The sequence below is a fragment of the Haplochromis burtoni genome, unplaced genomic scaffold (assembly GCF_018398535.1).
Source record: "Haplochromis burtoni strain Fernald_Lab_line unplaced genomic scaffold, NCSU_Asbu1 Contig_611, whole genome shotgun sequence".
In the NCBI taxonomy this organism is placed as follows: domain Eukaryota; kingdom Metazoa; phylum Chordata; class Actinopteri; order Cichliformes; family Cichlidae; genus Haplochromis; species Haplochromis burtoni.
In genome coordinates, this window is record NW_024582972.1 from 194,810 (window position 1) to 214,832 (window position 20,023).

Genomic DNA, 20,023 nt, shown 5'->3' on the forward strand with positions numbered 1-20,023 from the left:
AAGGTATTAGAAGAAAATATGACTATGATCTTTATATCCACATTTCAAACAGGACATCAACTGTTATCTCATTGACAACAATGGATTTATTCTTGTTACAGAAGAACAGTCTCAGGTACTGTGTGCAACTAAACTACATCAAAGGACCAGTTTTGCCTTGAAGAATGTGTTTCTTTTTAATAAAATACTCATCTTTTTAGATTTTGACCTTCCTTTGTCCAGTGTTAACATTTCTGTGAAAAGCACAAATTTAGATATAAATTTAAAAAACTAGCAAATTTTTCTATTACATATTTAGGCATAGAAATTTTCTTTATGATATTTATTCATTCAGTTCTTCCTTTAATGGCTTTCCATTGAGTCTTGAAATGCATTAGTGTCAAAAGGAAATATCAAAGTGGAAGAGTGAACTATGCATTTACCACTTTAGAAAGTCCCAAAGACATTAAGTAACATCTGGTAATATAAGTGCTCTACATTGTGTGCATCAGAGTATTCACATAACCTTCAACTGCAGACCAAGAACAAATAGCTCCGGCTACACAACATTTAGCTGACCAGGGCCCTGTGCTTCGTACGTCGCTCACTACATCCAAGATCAAATGAAACATCCAAGACCAAACCATCGCGCTAACCGTGAGCGCGCTAATCCGGTTCCCCGAACACACCTGCTGTTGACGATTAGTACAGCTGGACGCAGTAATGTGACATCACTGGGTGTCGTAAAAGGGGCTACGACATCGATAGTAGAAACATTGATCGGCAACCCTCTGATTGGTCGGCGAAAATGTCGACAGGAGCGCGCTGCTCGGTATTTTTCGGCAGCAGAGCAAGAACTCTTGAGTGAGGGATTTCAGGAGTTTCAGAGTTTAATTAAAACGCAAGGAACACTGCAAAGGCTGCAAAAGCAAGGAGAGAGGGCTGGCAGAAAGTTGCTGACAAATTAAACTCGTAAGTAATTTAATAAGAACAATAATAATGGAGTGGATTGATATAGCGCTTTTCAAGGCACCCAAAGCGCTTTACAATGCCACTATTCATCACTCTCACATTCACACACTGGTGGAGGCAGCTACGGTTGTAGCCACAGCTGCCCTGGGGCAGACTGACAGAAGCCAGGCTGCCATATCGCGCCATCGGCCCCTCTGGCCAACACCAGTAGGCGGTAGGGTAAATTTATCATATCACACTATATATCCAATATTATATTACATTATATTATATTATAATGTTATATTATATCCTCTTTCACATTAGAGCCACAACAGGACCCACTAGAACATGGGAACAAGTAAAAGTGAAATATAAGAATATTCTACAGAATGGTAAAGTAAATAATTAATTCACATTATATTTCTTATTGCTTTTAGTCTCTTGGAAAGAGACCCTGAAATAATCTGTTTGTTTATAACAGCAACCAAGAAAAGGGCAGAGCAAAAAAAGACAGGTGGTGGTCCTGCACCCCCTCGTCAACAAGTTGGTTAAGTAAATAATACCCTCACGGGAAAATCGATATCTCTCTATGAGCACACTGTCGCGCTGAGCTAAAGGATCCTGTCTGTCCCGCAATATACGCTGAATTCTGAAAACTCTCCTTATCAATCTTGCACCTTCCGCAGGACATGGCTGCGACAGGCTTCCCAAATCCACCTTCGCTTTTATAGCCGTGGTCTCTCATCTTGATTACACGAAGTAATTTGCAATTGCTACTCTGAAATATGAATTACATCTGTAATAATCACATACATGTAATAGTATGTTAATAGTACATTTCCCTTTTTTAGGAAATGACCTGTATGTATCTGTGTGAAATCAATAAATGGATCAGGTGCTGCATTGTCTTTAGTTACATTGATGTTATTTATTTATGGTGAAACAGTGGTGGAATATCGCTGTTGCTTTCGTATAAATGACGCGGGCATACCTGCGTGGCCGCGATCTAATCCTGTTTACATAAAGTAAACCTGCTCCCCAGCAGGTTTACGCTTACGGCACGGAAGGCACCTGGGGCCCGTTCTTCGTACCTCGCTAAGTAAGTTAGCTGGATTAGATTGTTGACGATTTCGCGTGATCCTGGATCGTTCGGTTCCCCGAAGCTCATCCGGGACTTGCTGTCATAGCAACAGAGCCGTAAGCGTAAACCTGCTCGGGAGCAGAATGTATTACTTGTAGTAAACAGATGTAGATGACCACGGCTATAAAAGCGAAGGTGGATTTGGGAAGCCTGTCGCAGCCATGTCCTGTCCGTATACGCGGCCAATTGCGGAAGGTGCAAGATTGATAAGGAGAGTTCTCAGAATTCAGCGTATATTGCGGGAAGACAGGAGTCCTTTAGCTCAGCGCGACAGTGTGCTCATAGAGAGATATCGATTTCCCGTGAGGGTATTATTTACTTAACCAACTTGTTGACGAGGGGGTGCAGGACCACCACCTGTCTTTTTTGCTCTGCCCTTTTCTTGGTTGCTGTTATAAACAAACAGATTATTTCAGGGTCTCTTTCCAAGAGACTAAAAGCAATATAAGTGATAAATATTACCATTCTGTAGAATATTCCTATATTTCACTTTTACCTGTTCCCATGTTCTAGTGGGTCCTGTTGTGGCTCTAATGTGAAAGGGGATATAATATAACATATTATAATATAATGTAATATAATATTGGATAATATAGTGTAATATAATAAATCTACCCTACCGCCTACTGGTGTTGGCCAGAGGGGCCGATGGCGCGATATGGCAGCCTGGCTTCTGTCAGTCTGCCCCAGGGCAGCTGTGGCTACAACCGTAGCTGCCTCCACCAGTGTGTGAATGTGAGAGTGACTGAATAGTGGCATTGTAAAGCGCTTTGGGTGCCTTGACAAGCGCTATATCAATCCACTCCATTATTATTGTTCTTATTAAATTACTTACGAGTTTAATTTGTCAGCAACTTTCTGCCAGCCCTCTCTCCTTGCTTTTGCAGCCTTTGCAGTGTTCCCTTGCGTTTTAATTAAACTCTGAAACTCCTGAAATCCCTCACTCAAGAGTTCTTGCTCTGCTGCCGAAAAATACCGAGCCGAGCGCGCTCCGTCGACATTTTCGCCGACCAATCAGAGGGTTGCCGATCAATGTTTCTACTATCGATGCGTAGCCCCTTTTACGACACCCAGTGATGTCACATTACTGCGTCCAGCTGTAGTAATCGTCAACAGCAGGTGTGTTCGGGGAACCGGATTAGCGCGCTCACGGTTAGCGCGATGGTTTGGTCTTGGATGTTTCATTTGATCTTGGATGTAGTGAGCGACGTACGAAGCACAGGGCCCAGGTCTCAGTGGTTACCACCTCACTGTGGTAGACACTATTTACATGCTGATGCCCTAAAAAGCCAGCTTGCATCTTATGTTTCTTTGTGAATGCTTAATGCTGCTTAAATAAAACACAATTAAACAAATTAAAATCCTTTTTTTCATGCTTTCTGGTGTGCTTTGACATCATTTCTCTCTCAGACAGGGCTTTTCTTTGGAGAGGTGGAAGGTGCTGTTATGAACAAACTGCTACAAATGGGATCCTTCAAAAGGTTTGAGACACAGTTAAACAACTGGTTGAGCTTTAACCTAATAAATTAAACTCAAAGGCTAAAAAGCATGTTGTTATATATGAGAATAAGGCACATCTTGACTTTAAGCAGCTATCCCCTTCAACACGCCACACCAGTTTTGAACTCTGTTTGTGCGAACGGGCTACTCTCCTTCACTGTTGTGAACGTCTATCAGAGAACAGTAAAGGCTGCCAAGCACTCCTATTTTTCTCAACTTATTGCTGCCAGCTCGCATAACCCTCGTGTATTCTATAACACTATAAATTATGTACTTAATACAGAAGGCTATGTTCTTTTGCACTCTTCTCAGGTTATGTGCAATAAGTTTCTTAATTATTTTGTGGACAAGGTTGCTAGGTTGAGACCTCTGCTGATCTGGCATGCATGGTTCTTGCTTTTCTACCAATTGTTTTACCTGTTTTAGTGAAACTGTGTTGAAATCTAAGCCGTGTGGCTCTCCAAATGATGTTGTTCCTCCCCGCTTTCTCAAAAAGGTATTTCCTACCATCGGACCACACATTCTGAACATACTAGTATACTATACAATACTAGTATTTTGTCTGGTCAAGTACCTAACGAATTTAAGCATGCAGTCATACATCCTTTACTTAAGAAACCAGGGTTAGACAGCTCAGTCATGTCAAATTTTAGACCCATCTCTAAGCTTCCCTTTCTGAGTAAGATCCTGGAAAGGATTGCTTATACTCAGTTGATGGACTATTATGTGAAATCTTTCAGTCCGGCTGTAAGCCCTTTTACAGTATGGAGACAAAATTCAAATTCAAATTCAAATTTTATTTGTCACGTACACAGTCATACACAGCCCTCGTAAAAGTTATGAATGACATTTTGATAACGACAGAGCGTGGTAAATATGCAGTGCTTGTCTTGTTGGACAAGACCGCTGCATACGTCACAGTGGATCACGATTTGCTGATCTCCCGCTTACAGCACTGTGCGGGAATTTCTGGTTTGGCACTTTTGTGGTTAAAATCTTACCTCTCAAACTGGACTTTTTGTGTTGTCTGTTTTGTTGAAGCCCCATGTCCCCATTCGTTCGCTTCGGTCAGCTGAGCAGCTGTTGCTTTCAGTCCCTAAGTCACGGCTGAAACTTAGAGGAGCCTGTGCATTCTCTATTTCGGCTTTGATGCTTTGAAATACTCTTCTTTTCCATATTAGACAGGCTACATCAGTGCCAGTTTTTAAGTCCAGATAAAAAAAAACTATTTTTACTCCCTGGCTTTTAACTCTGTGGGTAACTGACATTTTTATTAATTTTATTGCTATGTTTGGTTTTTGCTATTTTATTACTATATTTATATTTTTATTGTACAGCACTTTGGTCTACCAGGTGTGTTTTCGAAGTGCTATATAAATAAACGATGATGATGATGATGAGATCGGATGTTTATTAAGACCTTCACTGTGCTGTGTGTGTTTCAGGATCACTCTTTATGACTACCAGGCCCTTTGCAGAGAGTATGCTGGGAGCAGTGACAGTGCACGCACTTTGTCAGATGTAAGTGTGCAACAGACAGCGTTTAGAGGAAGAGAAGTCAAAGATATTTATAATCTGTGGTTCACAACATCTACAGCTGCATATGTCCTCAAACTAAACCACTGGCCATCGAACATATTTCAGTTTGTGGTTATCATTTGCATGCGGCTGATGCATGTTGAACAAGTGGAAAATGAACTACAGCATTTACAACAATCAATACAAAACAAAGCAAATAAAAAAGCTGACCTTATCTTTTCTTTGTCTTTTAGCCATTTTCTGTAGTTAAATGGCTTCTGACTGAACTTGTCATGTAAGAATTTTTGATAAAATATTTGTTTAATATGGTTTACTCTATTCTCATAACTTTCATCACAAACACTGATTATGTTTTATGTTTCTGCTTTTCTCTTAGTTTCCTGCTAGAATTTAACCTGTACAGCTGGTGGAATATTGATCTCTCAGTTAAAGGTAACCGTAACTTCGTGATGATTTATAGGCATTTGAGATCTGAGAGAGGGAGAATATTTGGAAAGTATGAGCGGCAGAAAGAAAACCTCTTCTGCTTAATGCTGATTTTGTAAAGCCTCTGTGTTTCAGTTAAACCTGCTCTGTTTCACGTTCAGCGCAGAGATCTCGGGGTAAAACCATGATGGTACCATGTGATACAGAATACCCTGCATTTGTGTCTGAACGCACCATCAAAGAAACAACCGGAAACATTGAGTGCGACGGCTGCATCAGGTGCTGCAAAGTGAACTGTCTATTAATCATGAAATAATAATCTAATAGTATCATTTGATTACATTTAACCAACATTAAACTTTTTTTTAAAATTAGACTTTGTGTTTGTGCTGCAGATCTTTTGTCATACAGCAGATTCCCAGCAGCAACCTGTTCATGGTTGTTGTGGATAATAAGTGTGACTGCAGCAGTGCTCCTCCAGTGACAATGGATCCCATTGAGATCATATATATCCTTTCTGTATGAAGCAGAGACATTTCATGAACTGAAACAAAATAGCTGAAAGGTTTGTTTTTTTAAAAAAAAATTGTTTCTTAAATATGTTTAGCTGGCTGTGATCATTATGAATTTCATCTTGAGGGGTTTACTATTGAGATGATTACACTTAGGGTTAAATTTGAAGTTGTGGTTTAGGGTAAGTGAGGTTTAATGCATGCTAGTTGGGTTTCAAACTTAGAACCATATCTTGTTAATTTATTCTTACACCCTTGACTCCTTTGAACACAACGAGTCACTAAAATGTGAGAGACTGAAGTATCAGAAGGACAGAAAAAAGCCTGAATCATGTCATCCTTTCCACCCTGAGGTATGTGAAAGTGCTGATCTGCACACACTATCTGTATGTATGCAGGTCAACATCGATACAGTGAAAGCTGACAGTAAAGGAAACACAAATAAGGTTATGTGCTACTCTATGAAAATGTGATAATGGTAATATAATTCCATATAACATCACTGAAACTGTTTTCTTTCTGTAAGAATAACATAATATTGTTATAATAATATAATAGTAAATTAGCTTTAGAGATAGTAGTTAAAGTGGTAGTAGTAATAGGGAGCTGGTACTTGATTTTTAACCCACTGGCTTGCTTCTTTTAAGATGTGGGCTACAGTAGTATAAGAAAGGCCAGTCCAAACACAATGTGGAGTGATGATGGCATATCCCCTTCTAGCATTAAATGTCTAATGTACATATTTAAAATATTATATTTAAAATTTTCAGCTATGAATTGTTAACTCATCCCACAATTTTAGAGGGTTGGTTTCTTTGGGTTTTTTTAAATCCTGATTGTCCACATCTGTATTTTTCACTTGTACATTGCAATTCCAAGGGCGATCGTTCTCATCCATGTCACTGAATAGTTATTTCACTTTGTTTTTACATATAAATAACATTATATGGGTCAAGTTAACATTATTAAAAAAGTTATCTAAAGTTATATTCAGTACTGTCATAGCCAAATACAGCTGGTAAGTTTACTAAAAAGCATGTGTACTGCAATATGACAATTGATTGTGTACCTTACAGGAAAATGCCATGGAGTGCGGTTCAGCAACACGCTTCTCCAGTCCCCTAGCAGCAGCTCTGCTGCCTCTGATAACAGCGACCATCAGCAGGTGACCAATAGCAGCTGCAGTGGAAATCAGTAAGGACTAATTCAATGAGAAGAAGCTTATAGACACATAAAAACATGAATTTGCTCATACCTCTAATACAGGCAGTACTCTGCAAAGACAAAATCTTTAGCACTGAGACACATCCATTAATGCAGAGAACAAAAGAAAATGAGAATAACAGGAGTGCTTGGTGACTTTGATCAGCGCACAGCAGAGCATACCAAATAGAGTTTGCAAAATTGCTCTACATGTGTGCTGAATTTATTAGAAGAAAGAAACGTAGAATGCCTCTCAACAAGTGAGAGTGCTTTACTCAAAGTCTAAGACAAGCCTTTGTGCACAGGAAGACATTAAATGTTTGATTATTTGTTGTGTCAGGAAAAATATGAAAGCTATTGTCTGCAGAATGTAAAATGCACTTTTGTGAAATGAGAAAAGAATGCAGAGTGGTCTTTGTTTTAGGCAGTAAATCATTACAAACAGTAATGATTTGCTAAAACAATTTATTTAGTAAAATTTATTTGTTTTACTAAATTTGCTTTGATGTCTGTAATGGATCATGTAAAATAGTAGTGAGACATTGGAAAATATTAAATGGCTTTATTCTGTTTTTTTAAGCAAATTATATTTAAGAAAAGTACAAGATGCATGAAAAAGAGCAGTGTGTTTGAAGAATGTGGCATTGATGTGTTCAGCCATTTGTCAAGGTGACCACATACTCGTAACTACATGTTTAGGAAAGCTGATGAATAAATGCAAATAAATATTTTCCATCATTTACACATTAAGCTACTTTTTTGTGTGGGTGAGTTTGTGTAGCTGAATTGCAGACATTGAATATAAATGTGATGCTATTTACTGTATATACAGTCCTGGAGGAAAAACAAAATATATATATATAAAAAAAACATTACAAAAAATGTGCTAAGCATAAAATAGACACATTAGAAAACAACACTTTTTTTAACATTTTAATTTAATCAGGAATTTAACATTTATGCTATCAAACTGTCTTAAGGCAGTCAAGTTAAAACAATTTTCATTTGCAGTTTACACGGAGTTCACAGAGGTGTACATAGGGTTCACAGTGCTATACACCATACTCTTCAGGGCTGATGAAGCTGGCTCCTTGGGGATGGTTGAGTACAAATGGTATATGTCAGACTGGGGGGGGGAGAAAATAAACTGTATTATCTATTAACTTATATGACCAGCAGATTTAATGTTACCCTTGTGACTAGAGGTGGGAAGTAACAAAGTACAAATACTTGTAAGGTATCTGTATTTTACTTAAGCATTTATTTTTCTAACATCTTTTCACTTTTACTCCTAACATTTTAACACAACTAACACTTTCTGCTTCTTACATTTTCAAAACAGGCTTGTTACTGTTGTTTTAGGACATTTGAGGGGAGTTATTATTTCACATTACTGCATTTACTGTATTTTTGCATTATGTATAGCGCCATAGGAATTAAAGTGGGCCAGTGCTTTTTATGGCAAAACACCGGGACAAGTGCAGATGGGCACAAATTGTGATCATGGTACTTCAGCATCTAGCTAGCTATAGAAGAGGAGTGAGGATAAGGGTATAATATTTTTTATGAGGCAGATAATTTCAGATGTACAGAGCCTTGCAAGGGACATGGGAGAAAAAAAACAAAAAGATGTACTTTTGCAAGATCCTGCAAAAGTTTTGCGAGAGATTGAGAAATGCTTCCCCCCCTGCATTTATTGTACTTGATATTGGAGCTTCAAAGTACTTCAGGTGGTAGTTAATGAATTCAACCAAAACTGCCAGGTCAGAGTACTCCTTGTGACGACTCTGCCTGCTTACACTAAGAACTGTCTTTAGAAATCTTTAATTATAAAAACTCTGTGTACTGCCAAGCACTGATTTAATGTTGTCATATTTAGGCGAAGCCGCAAGTGTTTGTCTTCCATCGCTATGGTTGATTCCAAGGTCTCAGTACTGACCTGGAAGTGCATGGACTTGTGGGACCTCACAGAGGTAACACGAGATCTCACAAAATTTTTGCAAATGTACATCTTGTTTCTTTTTTTTTCTCCACTGTCTCCAATGTTAATTTCTTTAACACTTCTGCTTAAGAATGTCTATACCTTTTCTACCTCTGCTTGTGACAGACTTACTTCATTTTTTTGAAGTTGCTGTCCATCTTCTTGAGTAGAATCTGCAACTGAAAAGGAAAATCTTTAATGCAAAGCATGTTATAGAAACAGGTTTTTGAGGTTTTATAGAACTTGCCATTAAATTGTATCATTTACATTTTTACAAATAAGGATACAAAGAAGCTCACCTGGATCAGCAGCAGGTACTGAGGTGAATATAGAGTATGATTGCTCGTTTCCTGGAGGGGACTAGTTTGAAAAAACGAAATAAGGCAGAAGTGAGAGGATAATTATTGAAGAGATGATGGGAAAATTGGAATCGTGAAAAAAATTATTTGTAACAATACATTTAACCCGATACCCTTATAATACACATACTGGAAATTGGCCCCATAAAGAATTTGGACACTTCAACACCAAACTTCTGTGATGTTTCATATGGAACTTAATGAAATTCTCCCAGCTGGAGATTTTAACTGGTTGCCTTCTGTTCCTCAGAGAGTTTAAGTCTATGTCTACAAAACTAATTGTTGAGTCTGTGTTTCCACAGGCCCCACTAGTTTAGAGACTTATTCCTCATGAAGAACGAAAAACAAGACAGAACATCTTCAACCGGTCTTTTACTCGCTAGAAAGGAAAGGCTTGGTCAGAACCAGGCTGTGAAGCTAAATGCTCCTCACCTGTCTCCAGACCAACTCCTTCCAAGAGCAGCTCTCCTCGTAGTCTTTTATTCCCATGACAGTTACAGTTTACACAATACAACACAACCCATATGGAAAAGAAATAGTAAAAACTTATATGTGATTTACTCATGAAAGTGGCCACTTTCTCATTACTTTCATATATTTTTTTAGTAAGTATCCAAAACATACAAGTTTCATTATATAATTTTTCAAGGGATCTTATATCTGTTTTCACACTTATATGCTTTTCATACAAGTTTCACACAAGACAGATACAAACTTTACAAGATTTATATATATCTTTTCCATATGGGAAGCACCTCCCACCGAAAACCCCCCCAATGGTTCTAAGACAAGGCACTGTGTGTGTGTGTGTGTGTGTGTATGTGTGTCTATGTGCGTGTGTGTATGTGTGTCTATGTGCGTGTGTGTGTATGTGTGTCTATGTGCGTGTGTGTGTGTGTGTCCTCCTGATCACAGAATCCTTGGTCATAAGGGGGTAATCTCCCCACACCCAGTATATGGTTCAATTCCTGTATTGGTACACCATACACAACAGGTGAAGCCATAAAAGGGCAGGAAGTTTACCAAACAACAAACAGAATCTTCACATGGGATGTGTCTGTAATAAAACGCTACAGCCTCCTCCCAGAACCTCGAGAGGCTGGGGAGAGGTCAGACAAAGGAATGCCTTTGATCCTATAGTTTGAACTAAGACTTTACAAATTTAAGAAACACAATGACAACATTCAACAATTTGACTTAACACTAATTTACAGCTAAAAGTCACCCAAATCTTAAATGCCCAGAAAATTATTTATTTTTAACTGAGACTCTGGTTTGTGTTAAATTTCGGTTCTTTTGGATTCTTTCAGGGCCAAGAAAGACACGGCTCAAAAGTGGTCTTTTTACTTTAAAAAATGATCTTTATTTTACCTATCCGGGATATGGAGACCTGTGCACAAAACACACAACCCCAGGTCTGAAGCACAAACGGAAGCCTAGTTATTTATATACTTGCTCTCTACGTAGGGCTGGGCGATATATCAAAAATTTATTGTTACCGAAATTTATGACTCTCATCGACGTCATTTTGCCCATGTCGGTAAATTCGGCATTTAAAAAAAAAGAAAAGGCATGTGCAGGTTGGCGATGTTCATGTCCCTTTAAGACGCTGTGCTACGTTACAGACTTGACGGGGTGGAGTCACATGACTCTACTACCTGTTAAGCTGGGCAGACACTGTGCGATTTTTTCAGTCGCGCGATTCAGCTCCTGCTCAAACTGTACGGTTGACTCGCAGGGGTTAGAAGTTCATAGGTCACGATGCAGGTCTCACACTATACGGCCCGATGCTCTGATGCGACCTGAGTGCTCACACTGTGCGTCCATAAAATGAAGGTTATAACAGAAATTCTGTCGCTCGCTCTCCTCTCTGTCTTTCACTCACACAGACACACCACCACCATCAACTTTGCTAAATTGCTAATGAAAAACATTGATCAGGCAGCTGTGATTGAGCAGCATGTAGATCCAACTATTTTCACGGTTGTTGTGGTCGTGATCATTTTGTGAGGCCACATCGAAAAGGCTCGGATGAGCTTTCCAAAGTTCTACAAGTTGTGCCTCCGTCGCTTGTGTCCAGATCACACGCTGCACTGTCGTGCTGCGCCGTCTTTTTCGCTGACATTTGTGTTTGCGCGTGCGCAGTGTGACAAACTGCGGTGACACCCTCACGACGGTCGTGAATCCTCGCGACCAAGCGATTGATGATCGGGAGCTCGTCGTGAGGTGTCAATCGCTTCTCGTTACCCCACGTATACTATACGATGCATGACGCACGATGAAGGCCAAAATCGGGCCGATCGCCAAAACGGTCGCACGACTCAAAAATTGGCTCAAAATGGGCCAAAAATCGCACAGTGTAAGCCCAGCATAACAAGACGAGACACGGGTGAACAAATGGAGGACGATTTAAATGTTGAAGCAGCAGCGACGGAGGTAGAGCTGGTGGAGGAGGAAGAGGAGACGCTTGTTAACAAAAAAAATGCATCATCAATCGTTTGGCAACATTTTGGATTCAACAAGGATGATATTGATCAAAAAATTGTTAAATGTAAACTCTGCAAAAAGACTGTTGCGTCAAGTCAAGGTAACACAACCAACCTCTTCCACCACCTGCAGCACAAGTTTTTGTTTAAGAGTTTATAGTTTTCACTAGTCACATGGCAGTGCTTAGTATTTATTATAGTTTTTTCTGTGTTCAATTGACATTTGTGTTTGTGACATTATTTGTTTACAAGTTATAGTACCTCAAGGCCTTAGCAGAGATAGGCCTTTGTCCATGATGGCATTACATTTGCACAATCATTGTTTACTTTGTGAATAGCCAATGTGAAACATATTTATTATTAAACTATTTTGTTTACAAGGGATACACATTTTTTAGAGAGCATGGTTACATATTGTATCCTACACTTTTTATTTTGTTCAGTTAATAAATCTTAACCACTAAAAGTACTTACTACTATTGTCTTCATTTATTTTCAGTGACATTTTACAGTCCTTTAAAGTGGTAATAATATAATTGCAATGAATAGGTCTAGGGGGAATAATATTATCAAAATAACTGGAGGAACTATGCTGCCTGCCACAGCCCCATCAAATGAAAAAAACAAACAAAAAACGTTTGTTTTTTTTGGCACTTGGGGTGGTTATCGTCCATTTATCGTTATCAAGGTTAACTGCTCAATTTATCGTGATATTGATTTTAGGCCATATCGCCCAGCCCTATCTCTACGTCACACCACACTTTCTAGCTGCAAAAGCTCGCTCTGCAAAAGCATGTAATTTCCTGTCAGCCCGCAACCTAGTTTTACACTGAAGTCTGGGCCTCTCCAATATAATCAGCATATAAGCATTTAAGATTATATTTATTACCTAACATTTGGAAATGATATCAGTGGCTACTGTGTGGTAGCTGCAGTTAGACAACTGAAGCTCCAAAATCAAGACCACAAATAGTGTTAAATGAACTTTTAACCATTTCTGTGATCAAGCTTTCTCTCGGGATTTATGGAACTATAACTGGAATAGAATCAGCTCCACATCACTGTTGTAGAGCTGGCATGGAAATACTTTTATGATGCGTTTATCAAAATTATAAATAAACGTGCCCATCTGACTGCCAAAACAGTCCTTGCTTTCTCCTCAGCTATCCAGTATCCTCAAAAAAAGGGATGTTGCCTAGGCTCAGGAGAGAAAAAATTAATCTGAGGCAAACTTTCTGATTTTTAGACCGCTCACAAATCATTCAGACTCCTTAATTACAATTTTATTGTAATGGCAAATTTCTGTCCCAAACTTTGAAAAAATAATTCTTCCACTTCTTAATGTGAGCTCTCCAGGTTTATTTCTGACTGACAAAGCTATCATATCACGATGTCACGCTCAAAAAACTGTTTGCTGTACAGCACACATTTCCAGTGCTGTGCTGGCTCATTCTATCCCCCTACCACACATGTGCCGTACAATGTTCATCCTACCTCACACAAATTGACATGCAGCATATATTTCCCTCATAACATCTTATACAAATCAAACATGTAACATAATAACCCAAACAATGCAAAAAATGTTCTTCTATGGATTGACTCTAATAATTACTGAGTGTACATCACTGATCTCTGTTTGTGCATACTGGAGGTATTTCCCCTCCTTGTTATGATTAGTGCTGGGGTCATGACTCAAAAAACCAAAACAAAAGTATTACACTGAACAGTTTTCTTAAAAGCAATGCTTTACTTTTTTAACTACTCCAAGGAGAGAACAATTAATTAAACTATTCTTTACATCCCCTCTGCGAATCGCTATCTTATCGTGGTGGAGGGGTTTGTGTGTCCCAGGGATCCCAGGGGCTATGTTGTCAGGGGGCTTTTGCCCCCTGGTAGGGTCTCCCATGGCAAATTGGTCCTGGGTGAGGGACCAGACGAAGAGCGATTCAGAAGACCCCTATGAACAGTTCACCCTGCCCGGGATAGGGTTACCGGGGCCCCGCCCTGGAGCCAGGACCGGGAACGGTGCCTGAGGGCAAGCGTCTGGTGGCCGGGCTTTAGTCCATGGGGCCCGGCCGGGCACAGCCCGAAAAAGGGACATGGGCCCATCTTCCTGCAGGCCCACCACCCGCAGGAGGCACCGTAGGGGTCGGGTGCAATGTGAGCCGGGCGGCGGCCAGGAGTGGAGGACCTGGCACACCGATCCCCGGCTACCAAGACTGGCAAGTGGGACATGGAATGTCACCTATCTGGTGGGGAAGGAGCCTGAGCTAGTCCGTGAGGTTGAGAGGTACCGGCTAGATATAGTCAGGCTCACCTCAACGCATGGCCTGGGCTCTGGAACCAGTCTCTTGGAGAGGGGCTGGACTCTGTCTCAGTCTGGAGTTGCCCCTGGTGAGAGACGGTGGGCTGGGGTGGGTATCTTGGTATCCCCTCGGCTTGGTGCTGGTATGATGGGGTTTCTCCCAGAGGAGGAGAGAGTTTGTTCCCTTTGCCTTCGGGTCAGGGAAGGTAACATTTATGCCAAGCGGCAGTTCAGAGTACCCAGCCTTCTTGGAGTCCCTAGGTGTGGCACTGGAGGGTGCTCCTCCTGGGGACTCTGTTGTCCTACTGGGAGACCTCAATGCTCACATGGGCAATGACAGCAAGACCTGGAAGGGCGTGATCGGGAGGGATGGCCTCCCGGATCTGAACCCTAGGCCACAGGTCGATGATCTATTTCGTAATCGTATCAACAGGCCTTAAGCCATATGTTTTGGACACTTGGGTAAAGAGAGGGGCTGAGCAGTCGACTGATCACCACCTGGTGGTGAGTTGGATCAGGTGGCGAGGGAGGACGCTGGACAGACCTGGCGCACCCAAATGTACAGTGAGGGTGTGCTGGGAACGTCTAGCAGAGGCCCCGGTCCGCGAGATCTTCAATGCACACCTCCGGCAGAGATTCAACAGCATTCCGAAGGAGACTGGGGACATTGAGTCCGAATGAACCATGTTCAGCATCTCCATTGCCAAAGCGGCTGCACTGAGCTGCGGCCGCAAGGTGGTTGGTGCCTGTCGTGGTGGTAATCCCCGAACCAAATGGTGGACACTAGAGGTGAGAGGAGCCACCAAGCTGAAGAAGGAGTCCTACTGGGCTTGGTTAGCCTGTGGGACTCCGGAGGCAGCTGATACCGACAGGCCAAGCGGAATGCGGCACGGACGATGGCTGAAGCAAAAACTCAGGTGTCGGAGGAGTTTGGCAAGGCCATGGTAAAACACTTTCAGACTGCCTCGAAGAGATTCTGGCAAACGAAGTTCTATTTGCACTATAATGCAGTTGTTTCTATTCTTGATGGAGTATGCATTTTACCATCACACTCTTGTCCATTTGTTCAGCAAAAATAAAAGTAAGGTCCAAATCTGAATTGTAGACTTTGTCACTATCGTCCACCTCTGACACATGGACTGAAATCAGCTGATTATAGTATAAGTGGCACCTTTAATCAAATTTAGTGGCAAGCAGAGTAACAATTCAAAGGTACAACCAGTTCTCTGCAAGAAGTGATTCCCATCCCTACTCATAAATGTTATCTGAAAATACATGTGACTGCTCACAGTTTAAAATTTCTCTAGCTACAAAGCCTATTAATAGTGCAAACATGTCATTCCATTGACACTACGTGAATTTCAGTATTTTGAAAGGGGTTAAAGGATTTTTTTTAAAAATTACTTCAAAAAGTACCCATCTGCCACAGCTTGAAGTGTCCAGATACTTTTCAGAGCCACTAACTCTGAATGTTATATTGAGAGCTTTTGTTTTTAATTACCACTTCTCCAAGATGTGTTGTGTTCATTAAGCCATCTACAATTGAAAGTAAAAAAAAATAGTATAAACATAGTATATACTATAGGTAAGAATTGCAAAAAGCTTAAAGTCACTTAGTGTTTACATTACCAGTGCAGTAGGCTTGTGAGCTACAAGAAAAACAACCAGACAGTTATTTTCATGGACATAATACAGAAACCATTGGAAACAGTTGCAGAAAAGGTAAAGCATGTCTTACCTGCTGGTAACAGAATTTACTGGAACTATTAAAAAAAAAAAGAAAACATAAAAGTAATTGCTGATCAAACAACTTTCATGATAAGGAAATATTGGAGAAAAGAAATACTAAAGTAAAACTAAACAAACCATTTCTGATCAGTAGACACAGAAGCTTAAGTTTGAAGTCATATGAGTCATATGAGATGTAATTTAGGCTTGAGATATTTACTTTGGAATTATAATGCTACAACAAGCAAAACTATGAGCTTCCATGCCCAATCCAATTTTCCATCTGACTCGACTGCACATGATATCATAGCTATATTAAATTGAGAAAATAAATAAAGCAGATAAAAAGCTCACATATATTTATTTATTATTTCTAACTTGTCTATGCAAATCCTGAAAATGAACTAGAATTTTTTTTTGTAAAAATGTGGAAAAACCTTGATACAATTTGCATTTAAAATAATTTTTTCTAATTCTCAATTTTGTGTAAGAAAAGCAGCATCAATGTTTAAATAAAAAATGTATTTGAAGACCATTAAAAGATAAATAAAAGTAAACAGCATTTCTCACCAGTTCTTTTCAGATTCCTCACAAGTACACATCCCAGTAAGACAACACCCACAGCAACTCCACAACCAGTTGAAACCACCAGTTTCCATATCAGTACATCTGTTTTGCAGCACAAGAGGTCATAAACAAGAAAATCTTACTTTTTCAGTTGCACAGAACTAAGACTGAGACAAAGCTGAGATGGTGACTGAGACAGTGAAACCAACCATTAACAAATTGTTTACCATAGATAATGGAGTAACCATTTCTAAGATGATAATTTGAAATGTTGGTTACATTTTGAGATTTTTTTTTTCAAAATAACATACCATCACATAGAGATTTATTTTTATTTGTAAATTTGGAGTTTGAAAACAAAGATAGACTTATACCTGTTATTTTTAAGAGATTATATAACATGTATCCTCTGCAGTGTTGGGCAAGTTACTTTGAAAAGTAATTAATTAGAGTTACTAGTTACTTCTTCAAAAAAGTAACTGAGTTAGTAACTGAGTTACAATATTCTAAAATTAATTAATTACTTGAAAAGTAACTATTGCGTTACTTTAAAAAAAATGTTTAACCCTCTGGAGTCCAGGGTATACTTGGCCATTTTTAACTACTTTTGATTTTCCCTCCACATTTCACCTTTAAAAACGATTTACTTTGCCTTGTTTGGTCTCATTCTTTTCAGCATAACCTCACGTGTCTGAATTTACAGTCATGTTTTCATTTTGACATACTGTATTAACACAATTGATCTAAAATCAGACAAAAAACATAAAATCAGAGTAGAAAAAGTTATATTTTTTACTGTAACAACCACAAACATGTTTAATGAATCATATTTCATAACTTTAAATGCAAATATAAATTGTCAATTTTAAAATCCTATGCACAAGTTTTGCAAACAAGCCCTTTACCTTGATTTTTTAAATAACCATTTCAAACTATTTACAGAACAATCAGCTGTTCTGCATTCAATAAGATGCCACACAAATTATTTGTGCCACTCCAAAACAATAATTTCTGTCCACTATAAAGGAGAACATCACAGCCTGATACCTGCAGGTCTGACAGCAGCAGGTGTATCACTCCTGTTTCTACCTGGAGACAGCAGTCGCCTCATTGTTCTGACACACAACACAAAACTATCCACAACACTACACACTAACTACACAAGACAACACATTAACTACACACTCAAACACGCTAAACGTCACAAATCTCTCACATCTCAAAACTCTCTCTCTCTCTTTTTCTGCTCTCTCTCTCGCCTCTTCTCTCACCGTCACTCCTAAAACTCCTCTGTTTTTTTGTGGGTCATAAGCAGAGAGTGCTTGCTAGCGCTGTCCTTAGACAGTAAACGTGACGAAACTATTGAGGAAAAAACGCCGCGTATATATTGTTTATCATGACTCTGGTTTTACGTGGCCTATCAACACAATTTAAAAACTGGTATATATCACCTTGTTGCTTTGTCTTTAAGTGGTCATGTGATTGGCTTACCACGACTACTTTATTCTTCCTCAGTCAAACAGCAGCACTCATGCGATTGTTTTGCCCCCTTAGCTCCAGGTGTACAGTGATTGTGATTACCGTCCGCGGGAGCGCGCAGCTGCTTAAAGCTGTAGCGTCCAGATTACTTACAGCTACTTCCGTGCAACTGATATAAGATGCGGTAAGCTGAACACAGCTTCAACCGTCTGTTTGTTGAAAAATAGTAACGGACCGCATTTTCTTGTTAGTAACTGTAACGGCGTTGTAACGATAGGAATGGTAATTAGTTAGATTACTCGTTACTGAAAAAAGTAACGCCGTTATTCCCATCACTGATCCTATGTGGAACAGTAGTGGACAATCTAGAAAATAATATTACATTGTCACAATGACATACGTTCATGACAGATACCTGTGTGATCTTTGTGCCCAGATGATGTTTTACCAGGTCTGACAGTAATTAAATCTGTGGTTCTTCCATCCTTTGAAGTTGTTCCTAAACACAAATTTAAGACTGGAATATTACAGCAGGAAACATCTGTGATTAGGATACTGTATAAATGTATAATGAGGTAGAATAGAAAGTCACTCACTTTTAGTTTCTTTTATTCATTGTTAATAAAAACAATGACATTTGTAAATCTTTGCATTTAGTTTTTATCTAAAGCTTACGCAGCATTATAACTTTTTTGGATTTTGGGTCATAAAACAAAGATAAATTCAGATCTGTCAGTGTTTTGTAATTAGATAACATTTATGTGGCACTAGTGTTTTAAAAACAGAGTAGTGGACAAACTTGAAACAAAAAAACAACAACAACAAAGATAACAAAAATACCAGAAAAAGAAAAAAGAAATGTCACGCTGTCCCAGTAAAATATTTTAATGAAGGATACCTTTATCAACTGTCTCCCCAGATGATAGTGTACCAGGATCGAAGGTTGTCAAATCTGTGGTTCTTTTATTCTTGAGATTTGCTCCTAAATAAACATTTAAAAGTGAAATGTTATAGCTCAAAATATCTGTGATGAGGATACTGCATAAATGTATAAATGAAAGAAAAGAAAGTCATTCACTTTGTACTGTATTCATTTGTTGTGAATAAAATACAGGCGGATAAGATTAAAAAAATTATTGCATTCTGGATTTATTTATATTTTTTTGTAAATTTGAAAACAGATAGGTTTATACCTGTTATTTTATGTGATTACATAACATGTGGAACAGTAGTGGACAAACTAGAAAATAATATTACAGGCACACTGTAACAATGACATATGTTCATGATAGATACCTGTGTGAACTTTGTGCCCAGATGTTTTGTTACCAGGTCTGACAGTGGTTAAATCTGTGGTTCTTCCATCCTTTGAAGTTGTCCCTAAACACAATTTAAGACTGGAATATTACAGCAGGAAACATCTGTGATTAGCATACTGTGAATGAGGTGGAATAGAAAGTCCATTTCTACATCCTTGCATTTTCTTTTTATTTACATCTTTATACAGAATCAGAACTTCTGTAAATTTGGTTTTGTAAAACAAAGATTTAATTAGTAATTATTATTATTACACAACAGTAGCAGTAATTATAATCACTGTTACTGTTGTGTAATTACATAATATTTACTGTATTTGACACTAAATTTTGTAAATTAGAATAGTGGACAAACTTAAAACACATTGTTTTATGATGATGATGATGTTTTATCAGGAATGATGGTTGTTAAATCTGTCGTGCTGGCATCCTTTGGATTTTCCACTGAAGTCACATTTAAAACTGAAATGTTACGATACACAACATCTGCTGTTATGATATTGTATGAATATTTCAATTCCAATTTTATTTTTAGAGCACCAAAT

At 38.9% G+C, this 20,023-nt stretch overlaps 1 protein-coding gene across 5 annotated transcripts in view; it reads left to right on the forward strand.

Annotated features, from left to right (window-relative positions):
• The window catches only part of cacna2d3 (calcium channel, voltage dependent, alpha2/delta subunit 3), a 38,725-nt gene extending 30,955 nt beyond the window's left edge, over positions 1–7,770 (forward strand). Inside the window, exons 31-39 of one of the 5 annotated variants that reach the window (XM_005948671.3) lie at positions 53–115; positions 3,485–3,555; positions 5,020–5,095; positions 5,347–5,387; positions 5,490–5,545; positions 5,701–5,818; positions 5,935–6,047; positions 6,322–6,404; positions 7,128–7,770. In XM_005948671.3, the coding sequence (XP_005948733.1) occupies positions 53–115; positions 3,485–3,555; positions 5,020–5,095; positions 5,347–5,387; positions 5,490–5,545; positions 5,701–5,818; positions 5,935–6,047; positions 6,322–6,404; positions 7,128–7,220 (714 nt within the window). In that variant the 3' untranslated portion in view covers positions 7,221–7,770. Of the gene's footprint in view, positions 1–52; positions 116–3,484; positions 3,556–5,019; positions 5,096–5,346; positions 5,388–5,489; positions 5,546–5,674; positions 5,819–5,934; positions 6,048–6,321; positions 6,405–7,127 lie in introns of those variants that run through there. The other 4 variants (XR_006053079.1, XM_042214798.1, XM_042214799.1 and 1 more) reach the window with 4 other exon arrangements.
• The last annotated feature ends 12,253 nt before the right edge of the window (positions 7,771–20,023 follow it).